The sequence below is a fragment of the Fulmarus glacialis genome, unplaced genomic scaffold, assembly GCF_000690835.1.
Source record: "Fulmarus glacialis isolate BGI_N327 unplaced genomic scaffold, ASM69083v1 scaffold6481, whole genome shotgun sequence".
Taxonomy (NCBI): Eukaryota; Metazoa; Chordata; class Aves; order Procellariiformes; family Procellariidae; genus Fulmarus; species Fulmarus glacialis.
The window spans coordinates 1,402-18,248 of NW_009190781.1; the positions used below are offsets into that span (position 1 = coordinate 1,402).

The 16,847-nt window shown below is 39.2% G+C and overlaps 1 protein-coding gene across 2 annotated transcripts in view; it reads left to right on the top strand.

Moving 5' to 3' along the window:
* The first annotated feature begins 4,635 nt into the window (after positions 1-4,635).
* The window catches only part of LDB3 (LIM domain binding 3), an 81,437-nt gene continuing 69,225 nt past the window's right edge, over positions 4,636-16,847 (top strand). Inside the window, exons 1-2 of one of the 2 annotated variants that reach the window (XM_009586417.1) lie at positions 4,636-4,678; positions 4,780-4,905. In XM_009586417.1, coding sequence (XP_009584712.1) covers positions 4,813-4,905 — 93 coding nt within the window. In that variant the 5' untranslated portion in view covers positions 4,636-4,678; positions 4,780-4,812. Of the gene's footprint in view, positions 4,679-4,779; positions 4,906-16,847 lie in introns of those variants that run through there. The other variant, XM_009586416.1, reaches the window with a different exon arrangement.

Consider the following 16,847-nt stretch of genomic DNA (forward strand, 5'->3'; position numbering starts at 1 on the left):
AGTTTGAGCTGCATTTCTGAAGGCATTGTATTACAGAGAAGGGAGGTAATATGCCATTGTTATATTGCTCTAGCGTATCTCCAGGGATACTATATTCTGTTGGGACCCACAAACCACGTTATTAGAAAGGTGTCGACAAAGCAGAATTTGATGAAGCCAAGTGTGATAGAAAATTTAGCTTCTTAAGAAAGATCAAAATATAGAACTTAGGACAACTTGATAAAGGGACTAAGAGGAACTCAGAAATACAAAGTTCTATGAGAACTGAAGGATTTTGATTAAATGGGTGAAACAAAGCTGTACATGGAAGTACAAGTAGGATTAGCTCAACTTAGTTCAGAGCTCAGCAGTGAAGGAAAGGAGATGGCAATGAGCTCTTTTGCACTGTAGAATAGTCTTGCTTTGGAAGCAATATTGAACTTGTGGGAAAAATCTTTGCTCTTGGTAATTACTTTTATATGCAGTTTGACATTGGCAAGGTAGGAATTCAGCGCTAAAAAGCTTTTACATCTCTAATGTGTCAATTTCAAGTTCTTTAGCACTGATTAACCAATATATAGTAAATACATGCTGTTTCGTCTTGTGGATTGCAATGAAGATCAGTCCCCAGATACAGCTGTTGTTTCCTCATTATTCCATGTGGAATATAATTAACATTAGGTTAATTCAAAATTTTGGAAAATTCTAGGATTGCATATATCAGAAATCTGGTTCAAAGCTTGGGTTTTCTTCATGCATGCGTCTAGGTGAGTAGTTTCTTCACACGCTCCTGATCCATTCTCCTCACTTTTCCACTCTAAAAAAAAAGCTAATCTTACCGGGGACAGCACAGGAATCCATGGGACAAAAAGGCCATGTTTGTCATAAAGCTGAATGCTGCCTTCTCGTACTGCCACTCCCTCAGGTGAGGGAGACTGAAACAAAGGCAGCCAATATTTCTGTCTGATTGCTTTTTAAAGGAATGTCTATCCAGCTTGCTGAAGATCTTTTTATCAAAGAAGAAATGATAGTTTATTCCTCTGCAGGGCAAGTCCTTCACCTGCCTAAAGAAAAACATAAAAGGTTGTTGAAACCATGACCTTGCATGTGCCTTTTTATATGCCAAAGATGCATAGTCTATTGCAGATCAGAAGTCAAACTCAAGCAATATACTTCTGAAATCCTTAATGATACAAATGATACAACCTTGTTGCTGCAGTAACAGTAATTCAAGGCTCTTCTATGAGCAGATCTACCACTGGGCTAAAATATAACTGATGAGTAATGTGGCCAGCTTAATGAAGTAGTAGCAACTTGAACAAATGGAATTTCCATTACTTGTTTCCTTCCACTTTAATTTAGCATTGACACTAGTGGTTTTTATTTCGTTTACTTAATGGCTATGCACTCCCAAGCATGCAGTTGTAGCTTTCATGAAGTCAGTTCACTGTAATACAACATGGTCTCCTAGCATATGTGAATTGTTTCCGCTAGTGTAATGTCTCTGACGTAGCTGTGGAAGGACGGCTCTGCTCAGGCTCTGAGACATTTGCTGGAGATGGCAGCACTCTCCTCTGCTGTAGAGCCCACAGAGCCTGGTACCCATCCAGCTTCCCTGCAACTGTTCCCATCAGTCAGCTGGGGACAGCTCTCTGGGGGACCTACTGATCTCTGGACAGCTCTGTTTTGATATCTGTAGAGAAAATGTCACCCTGCTCCTGGAATATGTTTTTTTCTTTAAATGTCACTCCTTACACCAGTGACCTCATCTGACAGCATAGCTTCTGTCTGAACAGAGGGAAGTATAAGCAAGTCATAGATTTTGACATAGCTGGAGAATGTAGGGAAGAAGGCACACCAAGAGAAACAAAATACTGTTATTTGAGCAAACAAAAAATGATTTTTGGAACAGTGTAACAGGCTGTTATGTAAAGCAACTAGAACCTAATCTAAACATCACAGGCTTCTGAAAGCAAGGGGATTGTCTATTAAGTACATACAGTTTTATTTTATCCTCAGTTTTCCTGGAAGGTTTTGCTGAGGTTTGTGCTGGTAGCCATGATGGCACTGTACCTGCTGCACCAGTCCAGTTCCTGGGTTTGCTCTGGATGTTTGACTCGGTGAGAAACACCCATGTCTCTCACCTTTGAAAACAGGGCAAGGTTGAAATAGTCATCTGGGTGCATCACCAGCTTTCTTATTTAGAGGCTGCTTGTATTAAAAGTCTGTAGAAGACAAGTGAGACCTGTGCTAAGAATGTCCCCAGCAAATGACGCTGTGACTATAGCATGAGCTTCTTTACTGTTTGCAGTTCATTATTAGGCACAGAGCTTTCTCCAGGCAGGGAGAGGGGAAACAAAGATGGGAGGGAAAGGACTTAGAGAGGCCTGGAGAAAGAAAACTGTGAAATATTGTTACTCCAAAATGCACCTGCTAATGATAGCGCAGGCACATGAAAGAGCTGTGGTCCTGTTGTGTTGAAGGGGAATGTTGGCCAGGACACTGGCATATCCTCTACACTTACGTTTTAGAAGTGCCAAGCTATGCTGAACATTCATGCAGACACAGACAGAAACCAAAGGAGTAGGAACAAGTGACCTCTGTTTAACATTTCATTCAAATGACAGTGCCCCTAATGAGATTACCACTTTAGTTTCCTAGCACACCACCCAGCCTGAAGGATCTCACAGACCCTTTCAGATGTCCTAAACTGATAAGAAAATGGCTTTTTTTTTTAACACAAATGATTGAAGATTTAAGTATAGGAGGGTAATGTGCACAGAATTCACAGTCCATAAAAACGTAACCTCTTTCATAATACTTTTTTCTGTGATACTATCTTTACTTGTGAAGCAAGGACTTGCCATGTTTATCTTACTCCTGTTTTTATTCCATTCTCCTGAACCCTTGAAATGGAGCCAAGAAAGGGCACTAAAAAACAACAGTGAATTCCTAGGAAAAGGAAAGGAATAGTGCAATGGGAATTTACCTTCAATCTTTTGTGTATGGATTTAAAAAAAAAAAAAAATCCAGTACCAGCATTTAGAAAGAGACCTACTGGATAAACTGGCAGGCCTGACAACTCTGCTGTTTGAAGTGCAACAAGTTAGTTTTGTCTCCTGTCAAAGTAATAATCCAAACATCTCTGGTTTGGAATCTACCTGCTAGGGTAGGTTCCAAATGCCCTCGAGGTATTTGCAAGACATCAGAAACCCATTTTCTTTTCAAGCTGTGTGTTGCTATCTGCGTTGATTTTGGTTTTGGCCAGTTCTACTGTCTGAGTGCAACTTTTACTCAAATCCATGTGAATTGCTGTGATTTAATTTGGACCTCTGACTAAAAAAATACAGTTATGTGGTTTAGCCTAGTGTCTATGTGGAACATATAATTATTCCCTTGTACAAATGGCTTTTTTGCCACTGTGGATACTAAACAAACACTTCTATTGCCTCATGGTTTTGAAAAATTATTGACCATCTCCTCTCAGATAAAGACTGGGGCCCTGGTAGTGTTTGCTCTCTGCTGTTTCACCATCAGTTTTTCTATTGCGTTTTAAGGTAGGTGTATGGACGGTGACCTATTATCAGCGTTCAAACTGAGCTACCTCGCTCTAGTGCATTATGTGGTTTTGGTTGTCTTTTTGATTATCAGAGTAGAACTCATGCTTTTTTTTTTGCCTTAACATAATGGGAATTTCTTTGTAACTGGAGGATAATGGCAGGGATGCTGTGGAGATACAATAGAGTGGTTCTGGAGGTCCTGCACATATTAATGACTTGAAAGGCGTGAGTGTTATTTAATGTTTATAGCTTTATCCTGAGAGCAGAAGGTTTTTATTTGTATCTGTAGTTCCGCCAACAGCTTCTCCCCTTCCCTCTTGTTCTCTGTATTTTAGCTATTCCCAATCTAAGGCAGAAATGCTATCCAGCGTTACTGAACAAGGATTATAAAGTTTTATGGAACACCTAACAACTGGAATATAAACTATGAAAAATCAAAGAATGAATTAAGGAAGCAGTTCTTAGCCTTCCACTTAAGTGTTGTGCCTTTAGAAGACTTGTATTGAAATAATGAGACAGGGATGTAGTGAAATTATGTTTTTGCCACAGAAATTAAGTGCTGATTAGAAATAACCCATAATACCTCTATCTGTATTCAAAGAGAATAAATTTTAATTTTCCCTTGAGAAAGCAAGGGCTATGGAACCAAGAACCAAACATGAAGTTGTGGGTTTTTTTGTGATGCTAAGTGCATGTAGTATATACTTTTTTAACTTTTTTTGGTGCCTTTCCTTCTACGTATGGAAAGATCTACGTAAAAAGAACTTGTTTGTAGTACGTTATATATATCACGGTGCAATAAACATATGTTCTGAAGCAGAAGTTACAAATGGCTGTGTAGTTGTTAACAGGTTAGTAAAGAGATTTGGGTGTTTGGGATTTTAGCATGGGATTTTGTTTGCTTGATTTATTATAAAATGTGTTTTGCCCATAAAGTAACTGAGCATGAAGAGGGGCTTGAGAAGCCTAGAAAGATCTATCGCCTTCCCTGGGGTCTATATTAGACCTCTGAGTCATGAAGTCTTTGCATAGTAGGTGTCTGGTTACAAACCTTTTATGGCCCCTACTCAGCTGGGATATCAGCATCTGCATTATAGCTCCCATCTATTCTTAGGTGATATCCCAGCACGACTGAACAGGCAAGGCAGAAAGAGAATTGCTTTCGTTATATAAAACTCTTCCCTTTTCTCATTCTGTTTTTTCACACTTTCTCTGTGTACCCCATCCTTCTGTTCTGCAGTGCCTTGTTGCTGCCTTGTGAAAGAGGTACAAAATGGCTTACAGCGTGACTCTGAATGGACCTGGACCATGGGGTTTCCGACTGCAAGGGGGCAAGGACTTCAACATGCCCTTGACCATCTCCAGAGTAAGTGAGCAAAAAACCTTCACTGAGCTTGTTTAGGTTGGAAAATAGCAGTGAACTAGTTATATGTACACTCTGACCTGGCCTAGCAAAATAGAGCATCTTTGCAGCTAGGTCTGAATAAAGAGAATATAATGTGGACTTCAAATATACCAGTTCAAGGTACAACCTGGCATTGGTGATGCCTCAGGAAGACAGTTCTGGTTAGCATATTTTTAAGAGTGACAATACTGTCTCTTTTAAATAAGCTTCCAGTTCTATTTTGTACTGTGTTGTCTCTTTTTCTGCGGATAGGGGCCTCACTAGTGCTGTCTATTTGGGGGGAAGGGAGTAGAACAACTATGAATGGGAATATAAAATTATATTTGTAGAAAATAAACATGTAACTGCTTGTAAATTCATGAAGTCTAGTTGTTAAAACTGGACAAAGATAGGGATACATGTCCCGTCTTTTGGGGGGGAGCAATAATTGGATGAAAATTAGACATGTCAAGCAGAAGACTAAATAGTGCTTAAAACGTGGTCTTAAATTATGCAGAAGCCATCCATTTGCAGCTGACAAACAGCATGTGATTTAATAATTAATTACCTGGTGTATCTGTTGATTACAGATTAGTCCATTTATTTCCTAGCCATCTTTTTGCGTTTTTCTCCCTAAGAGCAATATTTTAAAGTGTTGCAGTGGAGTGCTCTTATTACCTGAACTAGCTCAGTTTCTTAAAAGTTTTTAACGTTGGATGGGTTTCAGGAGATTTGTAAGCGTTTCCTTTTACCTACCTGTCTCTTATCAAACTAGATAGTTCTGTGTAACTTCTGGTTTGGGAACTCTGCTTTCTACTACCTCTTGCAGCATCCTCCTCCTTTTTTTTTTTCCCCTTTTTTCTTTCTGACAGTCTCAAATCTGTTCCAGAATGTTCAGATCTTTTTAGAGACATCTTGGTTCTTCCATCAGTCACCTGCAGAAGGCTTATTTTGCAGTGCAATGACAAGAGAGGTTACTTATGTAACAGTGTTTAAAAAGAATACCAGAATGATTTAATCAGACAAGAAAAAAAAAAACGCAAATAAAAGGTCTGCTCCACTGCAAAAAAAGCCACCTACACTACTTTGAAAACTGTTTTTGTCACAATGAAAAAATACAGTCTGTTAAGTTGTGCACACCAAATTGATAGCCCTGCAATAATCATGATTCAAAGTTATCAGTGAGCTGAAATCTTAACTACACTATTTCATATGCATACTGTAAAGCTCTGCATTATTTGATCTCCCTTATTCTTATGCACAATATTCCTTTCTCTGAAGATAGAGCCGCATTTAGCTAATACTAAGTCCTATGAGATGAGAGGAACTTTTCATAACCGCTTTTGCAGAAGCCGTATAATAATTGCAAAGAAGGCTGTTCTGTCAGTGTTAATAAAAACAAACAAGCAAAAAACAACCAAAAAAACCCCCTGCCCACAAAAATAAACTTGCTTCATAAACTTATACTAATTTCACCATGGTAGATAGTTTTGGTATTTCTTTCCTTATCCCACCCAAGGTCAGTACAGAGATGTGCCAACACATTTCTGTAGGCATTTTCATGACACTTTGCAGCCTGCGCTGTATGGTGTTGATTATTTTTTTATAAGTAATTCAGTCATTCCTAGAGGCTGTCAGTCAAGGACTGGGGTTGTGGCACTTGCACTGTGTATGACACAATCAGAAATGAAAAACCAGTTGTTTCACAAAGAACCCATTGTCTCAGATTATAATCTCTTAAAGTATACTCAATATGGCCAAAGGCTATATGATTCTCATGGGGCTTTCGAGAGCGTATGACGGGCAGGAGTGAATCTGCAATGGCTGGATTCCCAGAGGTGTGAAGGAATTGCCTCTTCACACAGCTGGCTGCATTTCCAGCAGTAGAAGTGTCAGAAAGCACTGTTAAATGTTTTGAACTCTTAACTCTTTCCCAGTGAGGCCCAGTTTTTAGCTGGGAGCATTGCTTTGGGATTGGATTGGATTTTGTAGCCTGCCTTAGAGGGGAAAAGCAGGCATGCAGAAATGAACATAGCCTCTTTCAGGGGGAGCTGGAGTAGGAATGCCTGCTGGTTGTGATATTTTTTAATTGGAACACAGTGTAATACATGGCTTTTGATGATGCTATTCTTAGTCTATTTTTTTTCTTTAGCATCTTTCACATAAATATATCACCAAACAGATCAGATATTCCCCTATCAGCAATTTGCAGTTATAAGTGAGTTGAGCTGTGAATTTAGCCGTAATTGCAATCTTACCATGGGGGAAAAGGAAAGCTGTGCTTACATTCTCAAGATATTCTTGGCGGGGAGGGGGGGAGGGAAGATAACTGTGAGGAAAATCCCCTTCTTGGGAAGGGCACACAGCTCTAAATGGTGCCGGTGGATGCCGTACACTTATCTATGGAATGGTTTTGATCCACAGGTGCCCTGAGATGGGATTAGACTTTCTATGTGCCAGATGAGTCCTAAACCCCAAACACTTCAACTTAAAGGGTCTTATAATTGCTTTTAATACCAGATGTGCTATGGCCCTTTTGCCTACATATGGGTAGTATTCCTCTATGCAGGCAGATAGGGTTTACATGCAGACGTGCTCATTATACTCTAACTGCCCCCAAGCAGTAAGACCGTCTGTGGGTGGACCACAGAGAACAAAAAGATTCATCCTTTTTCATGGAGGCTCTGTGCTCTTCCGTTATGCCGCAAGTCATGCCGTGAGAGAGTTGCCTCTGAGCTCCTGAGAAAGATGACTGCAACAGTCTACCACACCCATCTGTAGTCTTATGCCTGCATGTTTCCAAGGACCTTCCTGAAAGGGGAAGCTAGTGTTGTGCCAGTATGAAGCTAGCCCACACCTAGACATAAAGTGGGCACCCTGGAATTAGGAACTAGAGCTGTGGTTTAGCTGTCTGTTGACCTGCGTTCTGTCAGCCAGCCCCATACCGTTCCCACTCAGCTTGCACTTCTCCACCTGAGAAGCAGGGGAGAAAACCGGAAGGTCTTTGAAGCCTACTGACAAAAGATTGTGGCATTGCTAATGCTTCTGTTCAGGAAAATGCCCTTAAAACAGTGTGCAAGGAAGGGAATTACTCAGAGCTGCTTGGCACTACAGTTCCATTTTAAAGGACTCATTTTAAAGGACTGTTTAAAATGCTGAGACATTGTATTTTCTTCCCTTCAGGTAGGTCCAGGTGATCAGCTCACTGCTGAATAGTCAACAGCATATGACACAGGAGTCACAGTCAGTCAGCTGGGTGACAGGTGAAGATGTGTTCCCCTCAAATGGATTGTTCTGCTTATCTGTTCTTTATCTAAAAATAAGTGCCTGACTAAAGTAGTGGGGTGGGGACAGGAAAAGAGGAGACAAAAACAAGTGGAGAAGAGTTAAGGTCACTCTGCAGCTTTCACACTCCTTTAATAATGGGATTAGAAAATGATCTGGAAAGATTTTAAAAATATTTTTCCAGTCCACACCCTGCAGACTGTCCTACCCTCTAGAACAAATTCTGTCATGAGATCTCATGGGCAGGTAGCAGAGGTAGGAAAACAGTATTGACAGACTCTTAGTAAAGCTGAGCATCTGTCAGTCCTACTGAAATGAATGAGACTTGCAGGTTGTTGGCAATGCTAAGAGCTGTCACTAGTGGTGTGATCATATGCATAAATCTGGTCTTTCCAAATTGATGTGGGCAGCAAAGCAGGTTATTTTCTCCTAGTGCTTGCATGAACTGTTTGGAAGCAAGTAGAATTCATTAATTTTATAGACCTAATACTCTGTAAGAAGGCTTTTAGGCATAGTTAATTATCTAAGTGCCGTGTTGCCGTGTTACCCAAGATGGTACGATTGTACATGGATGGACGCAATAGCAGAGCCTCTTCATATATATGTGAATGATTATTGCTGAACAGCAAGCTTTACTAGTGAGACAGACTAGCTTGCAGGTGATGCAAAGAGCTGAAAGGTATGCAAAAATTATCATCATCTGACATGGCAGAAATATTATCCAGAACAGTGCAGTAACTCACGACTGGTATATTCACTCTGTGATAATCCATACAGTTTTGTATTTCCTAATAGAGGGTTTTTTTAATGTTTCCTGGGTTCCAAATCAAAAGCCAGATCCTGAAGCTGAAGGAGACAGTGTTTAAACAAAACAAAAGTGTTAGAGAACTATTTTGGCTTTATTCTATTAAGTGAGGAAGAAGTTGAAATCTGGTGACATAAGCGCAGTGAGGGGAAATGGCAAACACTAATAGGAAGAAAATGAAATTAGCTTGATCTGTATACTTATTCTGATACAAGCAGCCTGAGACAGCTTTTTGGAGGTAAAAAAAAAAAAAACTATTCTAGCATTTCACAGTCCATGTCTCTGGAGGAGCAGGAAAGCTTTTCTCATATTTGTTGGGTCTTTCCTTTTACCAGCCTCTTTTCCTGATTACTTCCTATCTCTCCTCGACTCCCTAGCATACTTACGTCAATCTCTCACTGTGACTGCGTTTCCTTTAGAGGAGCTAAGTGAGAGTATTCATTTCCTGTTGGCCTTACTGCATATAGGGTATCAGTGCCTTACAACAGGCAAGTGATGGGTGAAGGGAGTCCGTCTTGGCTTTTTTCTTCTATTCTTGAAGGCACGGGAACCTCAGATTATCTAGGTCAGGCACTATGCATTCTGCAACTGTCATTTGGATGCCCATGTGGTGCTGTACATAAATTGTAATCAGAAGAGTACCTGTATTGACTGAACTGAAGAAATTTAAGAAGTTCCCTTGAAATGCTGGTTCCACATCACCTGTTAAGCATCCATCTCTGGTGAATCGAACTATAGCTACAACTGCAATTTCGAGATGTTTTGTTTCATCTCCAAATGTGAAGTCCTTCACAATACTAAAAGCCATAAATTAGTATTTATAATAGTTGATATTCTACAAAACTACACAGGTAAGTCTCATGTCCTCTAAAAGCCTTCCTTTTCAACTACTATTCAGTAGAGATGTTTCCTTTTTCCCCCAAAACTCAAATGACACTGAGTCAACTTCTGAAAGGGGGAGTGAGCCATTTAATGTAATGACCATCTTACGTCTAGATAAGCTGTAGTAATTTCTTATGCATGGGTGGTTTCACATTCTTCCAGTCTTCTACAATTTAACTCAAAATAGTTCCTTGTGAGAGGAAGATGAAATACTTCCAGGCCAACTGTTAAGAATATTCCAAAGCTTTCCTATATGTTGTTGATAAAACAACTGTTCTGTGGGCATCAGCATTGCTTTGGGATAATCTACTTAATTTGTAGATCACTTCTTGAGCAACAGGGTCACCCCGTTCAAAGTTATAGCATTCTGAATTTTATTACGTGCAGCCGTTTGTTACATGTACGGATGTGTCAGTATCATAAGAGAATGCTATTACTTTAGATGGTATCTTTGCTTTCAAACTAATTTGCAAGCCAATTCTGGTATGTTTACAGTCACAGTTATCAGAAATGATTGCATTTCTATGACCCTGAACCCTACAAGTAACTCCTAAACCTCCTGATTTGGTATTGTTTATTTGAGATGTTCCAGTAGTCAGCATCTACACTATAAATAACAGTTCAGTATATAGGGAATTTGTATGATATGGTTGCATCTCTCATCAAACATGAGTGGCATGTGTATGTTGGACAAGGAAGGAGGGAGCAAATTCTCTAGTTGCATTCTTTTTAAATAATATTTATTGGGCCAGAGAAAGAGATGGATTCTGGGGCCTGGGGATTAGAACATCCCTGGATACTGGGGACTCGATTCAAGTCTCGGCTTTGAATAAAGCAGAACAGGTTTAAATTTGGCTGTGCAGGTGGTCTAAGAGGTAAGGCATTAGTTATTCTGAGGTAGGCAACATTCTTTGTCTTGATCAAAAATACTGTATCAGGTCTGAAGAGTAATCCCAAAGGATGTTTCACCTAAGCCGCTAACACTTTAAGAGAAGGTTTGATTTCAACAAATACCTGATTTTTGTAATACAAAGCAGTTCCAGCACAAGATGTACTATTTTTTCCTTTCTGGTTAAACAATCATTATATGAGAAGCTTTTGTTTTCTTTCCTTGCAGAAAACATTCTGAAAAATCCATGCAGCTTGTTGTTCTATTTTTAAACTCAGGATTTTTTGGGGAAGAGTCCTTTTATTATTATTTTTATTTAAATCTTAGCATCATAATGCAATGTGATTTGAATGCATGTACTGTACTCGACCAAATAACTTTCACAAAGGATACAGAGTTAACTACAGCTCTTGGTCAAATTATTTCTCCTTTAAATCAAGTGTGTGCTTGGAACTGAAAGGCAGCCCCTCTTATCTGTTTGTGTGATTAAAGTAATCACTAAATACCAAGCTCACTGCTGAAGGCCAGAGGTATATAAGGAGTATTTTGTACTCTGCACAGTATCTGTGCAGGTATCATGCATAGCTCTATTTAAGGTTCTGTTTCTCAATTTGAATTTCAGGAGAAACATTTAGCCCTGTTAGAATATAGGCCAGATTATTATGAATAATGGACTGTAATAGCTGAAGTACTGGCTTAAATGATGTTACATCATCAAACCTGCCGCTCTGACTATTCTGACACATAATACATAACCAGTGGGTTTGAAGCCCTTTCTTTAGTTCACCTGCTAAATGCAGCTTTTTTCTTTGGGGTGTGATTGTATCTGAATCATTAATGCTTATGTGGCATTATCTGTGAAAAGAGCTCAGTGTATGAAATAATTGGGCTGAATGGCATCTATGCAATTACCAACTCAGTTATACTGTAAGTATTTCTTGGTGCTAGCTTTACCACTCATACCAAAAAAACACTCCATAGTGACTTCGCTTTCTTTCTTGCAAAAGGGAGGGGAACATAACCCTTCCCTTGAACAGGAGGTGTAGTGTTAACTGTGAGAAACTGAAAAGTTCACAAGTGGGGATAACCATAGTTATTGTGTCTTTATGGAGGAGGAGGAGGTGGTTTCTTAACCTAAGGAAACAGGTCCACAACTGAAATGAGTTAAGTTAATTTTTTTCTTGTTTTAACTTTTAACAGTGTTCCCTGGCAACTGGATATTCTGGTCTGGCAAACTGTTCAGCCTTTGACCTGGAGTTTATTTAGTTGAGAATATAGTTGATGTAGTATTTCAGGAAGTCCTCAGATTTACTTAATTATTATTGAAGTTAATAATTTTGCAGATCCTTTAGAACTAGTAAATACAGCAGTATGTAACCATTAAATTATGAAATTAAAGCTGCTGAACTGTTAGTGCTTTATAATTAATATGCACAATAAGCTTTTTTCAGGTAGAACTTTTTATTAGTGTCTGATGTCTGAACTCAGTAAATGGCTGTCTTCATAACACAGCAGATAACCATGTCATTAGCTCTATTCTGAATACATTATTGCAAAATGTTCTCCAGCAAGTGGAACACAAAGAGGGAAATTAGCTCTGCAAATACGTTAACATTAACTTTCCATACTAGCAACAGCAATTCCCATCTGGTAACTTTTGTTGTCTAATTAGTACCATAAAGAGTATGTTATTTTATAAGTCTAGAAAATGTGGGTATTTAAAACAAACAAACAAAAAAAAACCAACAAACCTTCAGTAGCACTCTGAAAGTATCAAAATGGTGTACAAAATGTAATGGTCGTCTTTATAATCTAGCATTCATAGTGGACTGGAGCTAGCTGAGAACACAATTTGATATAGCTGATTTCTTTTGTGTGTAACTAGAAGTTTCTGCACATAGGTACCTGAGATGCCACCATTTTAATGCATAATGTAACTTAAATAGTGTCCAATATAATATGAGAAGCTGCTTTTCTTTTTTCACTGGGTTTTGTTGCAGGAAGAGCTCGATGCTCAATGTGCAGGTAAGTTATTAATCCCCATTGAAAGATTATAAGGAAGAGGAGGGGAAGGACGAAAATTTTTGCTGAACATGGTAAAAATCAATACTTGCAAGCCTTGAGGAAAGATAAAACAGTGTCTGGCAGTGTCAGCTATGGTATGCTTTGAAATGAATAATGCTAATTGAAAAAGGATGGCTTATACAGCATGTTAAAGGGCTGTTTCTTCTGTACTAATGTAATTAAAGCCTTAATAAAAAGGTTACCTGAGAGCAAAATCTCAGAATAGGCTTTTTGTTACAATTGTCTAAGTTTTTAAATCCTAATTTGATAAAAGTATGTTATGATACTTAATAAATGGCACTTCATAAAGAATTTCATTCTTGCCAGTACAGAGTGAGGACAAGGATGATAAAAAGTGTGCTGTTCAGTCACATTGTGTTGACCCATAATTTACATAATATCATATATTTAAAAGCAAACAGGTATCACCTGTCAAAATGTGCTGCATAGATGAGAAAAAAAAAGATGTATTTTACTTAGCTGCTATCATAACTTAACGGCCTAAGTGAAATAAAACCTTGATCATATGAGCCATCAGCCTGAAGCTGGCCCTGAAGCTTAGTCCAGCCCTACTGTTGGGTATCCTTTGGAACAGTCCTAAAAACTTTCATTTTCAGGTCCATGAAGAGTATTTTTTTTCCCCCGAGATGTGAAGCTTTCTGTGTTCTGAGAGAGTTCAGGAACAAGACCATCCAGCTCTTATTTATAGGGGGAAGAAAGAACTTATTTTTTCCACCCACTGACTTTGAGTATAAGCACTCTGTGTTTTTTGGAATTAGGTACCCTGAAAATAATTAGTTTCCAGCTTACAAATGGCTCCAGATTACATCTTGAACGTGCTTCATACAAAGTGACTCTTCTTTTTGTTAGCAGTGGCTAGGAGCCATTTTTCCAGAAAGTTAATGAGATCTTGCTCCTCTTTTAGGAAGATGTAATGGGTCAAATGTCTTAAAGGCGTGCAAATCCCCTGGCAAGTGTAGAGTTACTTTCTGCACCTCCCACATGCGTAGCTGCTGTGGTGATCATCTATGCCACAGGTGTTCAGTGCCTGGATACTGTGCATAAATAGGTTTTAACCTTTCCCCAAAATCCTTCCAAATAGACTTGATTTGTAGCAATAGCAGCTGAGGATTAGGAGGAACTCAGCCTTTCATATGCTTGCACCATATCCCCTCCTTTCCCTTGCTAAGAGTCTGAATTCCAGCTGCTGGGCTATTTTGACTCCCTCACTTGGTTAGCCATATTCTCATTAAAGGTAACAGGCTTAAGGGCACGCACTTACTTTAAACAATTTATGGCTCTTCAGTTTAAAGCCAGCATTAGTGACAACTAGACTTTGTGGCATGAAGAAAAATAACTGTAAGGCATTGTAGTCCTTATTATACCTGGTTAGGTTGCCGTGCACGCTTTTCAGAAGCCTCTGTGGGATTCTCTTGCTATATTTAAAGCATCCTGTAACTTAGGAAGCTATTTTGAATTGGAATGAATGCTACATTTACCTCAAGCTTCTGGAATGGAACATGGTATCCAAAACTCCAAAAATACTACATGTAACCCCAGATTCTGGTACATAGTGCCAAATCAGAATGCTCTGGTATTAGGGTGAATTTGGGCTGCCTTTTCTTGATCGTGGGGGTCACTGGGACCATCCTGTTCTATTTGAGAATGTCAGCATTCTCTCCTTACCCAGTCATAGCTGGTTCAAAAATGGCCAAGGGCAGTTGGTACTGCCCTTGAGAGAAATAGGCAGCCAAAACAAGATGTTCTCTTTTATCAAAGTTGGTTAAGATTAACTATTCTAGGAAATAAATGGATAGTCTTTCCGCTAATTTTTTGACAGGAATTGCAAAATACAAGTACCCTCCTGACCTACTGTCAAAATTGCTTTCCTGTCTGGAAGATTCTTGTCTCACTTCTTTACTTAAATTATCTAACAAATTATTCAAGATTAAATCCTTTTGCCAATTGTATGGGATGGGGTGGATGAGAATCTATTATGTGTCTGCTTTGCTTTCTTGATGACAAGAAGTGGTCAAAAGTCTGTAACTGTCAGGGCTTGTTTGAACAACAACAAATCAAACCTATTTGAACAGTTTAATTGCCTACTGCTCGGTACTGCTTCTTTTCAGTGTAATATTTCTAAAATTAAAATATGTGCTGTGTTGGCATATAGTTGTCAATAGTTCAGGATGAGTGTGCGGAGTTGTGGGTAGCAGGCTGTTGGAAGTAAGCCTTTGATGGAGAGAGCTTATTAGGGTGCCAGAATTGTTTGGCTGTTTCATCCCTGAGGCATAGCAAAACTATCTTCTCTTTTGAGGGAGGAACTATCCCACACTTGAGAACTGTATGCCTTAGTTGTAGCAGTTGGCTGCAAGGACAAGGGCTGATATTGCTGTGGTCTGTGGTCATGTGGGAGACCCTTAATGTTGGCTCTTGGCATTCATCCTTGCTCTATGTGGGATGGTGCTTTGCTGTCTTCTTCCATACTCCTGGGATGCTGATGTGGGCTTTCTCCTCCGCCTGCCTTTCCTTGCTGTACCCCACGCATTCTTCCTCCTTTGGAGTCTGCCATCCTTTCTTTGCTCCCAGCTTTCGATGATATTCAGATTAAGTGCGCTGTGAGTGAAGAAGTAAAGAGATGAAGGCTGCATTTGAAAGTGAAAGTTACAGACGCTTCCACAAGGTGTTATTATTTCTTAAAGAACAGTGAAGGAAAGAGAAAGAATATGCAGGATGTAAGGGTGCAGGAAGGAGATGCCTAAACAGAGTACTTTATGGGGGTTCACAGCTGCTCTGTATGTAGCTGTGGGCTTTTCTATTTCTCTGATTACATGCGTTGCTGTATTAAATAGTCATCTTCACCCTATGTTGGGGAACCCAAGCTGCAACTAATATCAATATAATTTCTGTGTTGAGAATAGAGTATATCTCCACCGAGAATTCGCAGGAAGGAGATGCCTAAACAGAGTACTTTATGGGGGTTCACAGCTGCTCTGTATGTAGCTGTGGGCTTTTCTATTTCTCTGATTACATGCGTTGCTGTATTAAATAGTCATCTTCACCCTATGTTGGGGAACCCAAGCTGCAACTAATATCAATATAATTTCTGTGTTGAGAATAGAGTATATCTCCACCGAGAATTCCTGGAAGAGACTTTCCTTCCTTTACAACCACACATCCTATGGCCCACAAAATGATGTTTTTGTCCTGCTCACCAGCAATTCCCTTTTCCCTTTTCTGTGCTTACGTTTCTGCAGAGCTTTGCTTCCTCACCCTGAAAAATGTCATTTTAGACTAATCTCCAACTTTTTCTCTGAAGAAAATATGCTGAACATAGATAGTAGGACACATTAATCTTCTTTTAAAAAAAAAAAAAAAATACAAGCAGATAGTGGTTGTGAACATTTCTGCAAGTTCTTCATGGCAAAACATGGGAATATGTGCATCTTTTCTAAGCCCATGTTGTATCTTCTGAAGCTAACTTACTTACTTTATTGAATTTCTAGAAAACATTCTGTAGGTGATCTAAAGAAATATAAAGAAATAGGCAAGTGAGCGAAAGAGTTTAAAAAAAAAAAATCTGCCCTGCAGAGTAACAGCAACAACAAGCTCGTGTGGAAAATGTGCCCTGTGAAGATGTGCATGTGTGTCCTAAATGCCAGTGGAAAGACCCCAATGACTCACATCAAAAAGATCTGGATCTTCAGCTCACACAGATCTAGTATTTCTTCTTTTATACAATATGATAACATATTTCTAGCTTTGGGACTCCAAGGTGAATAAAGTGGAGGAAAAAACAAAGCAGAATATACCTTTTGTAAGCTCTATAGAATTTGTGAGTTAATTCAGTTTTAATTTCAGATGAGTTTCATCTAGACCCAATTCTAATTCCTTTCCTAGTAAGAATGGGAAGAGGTCTAAGGATTGATAATTTACATGAACAGGGTTGCTTGCTGGCCGGATGAATATGAAGTAAAGAGCCATTGGTTTTTCCCAGTG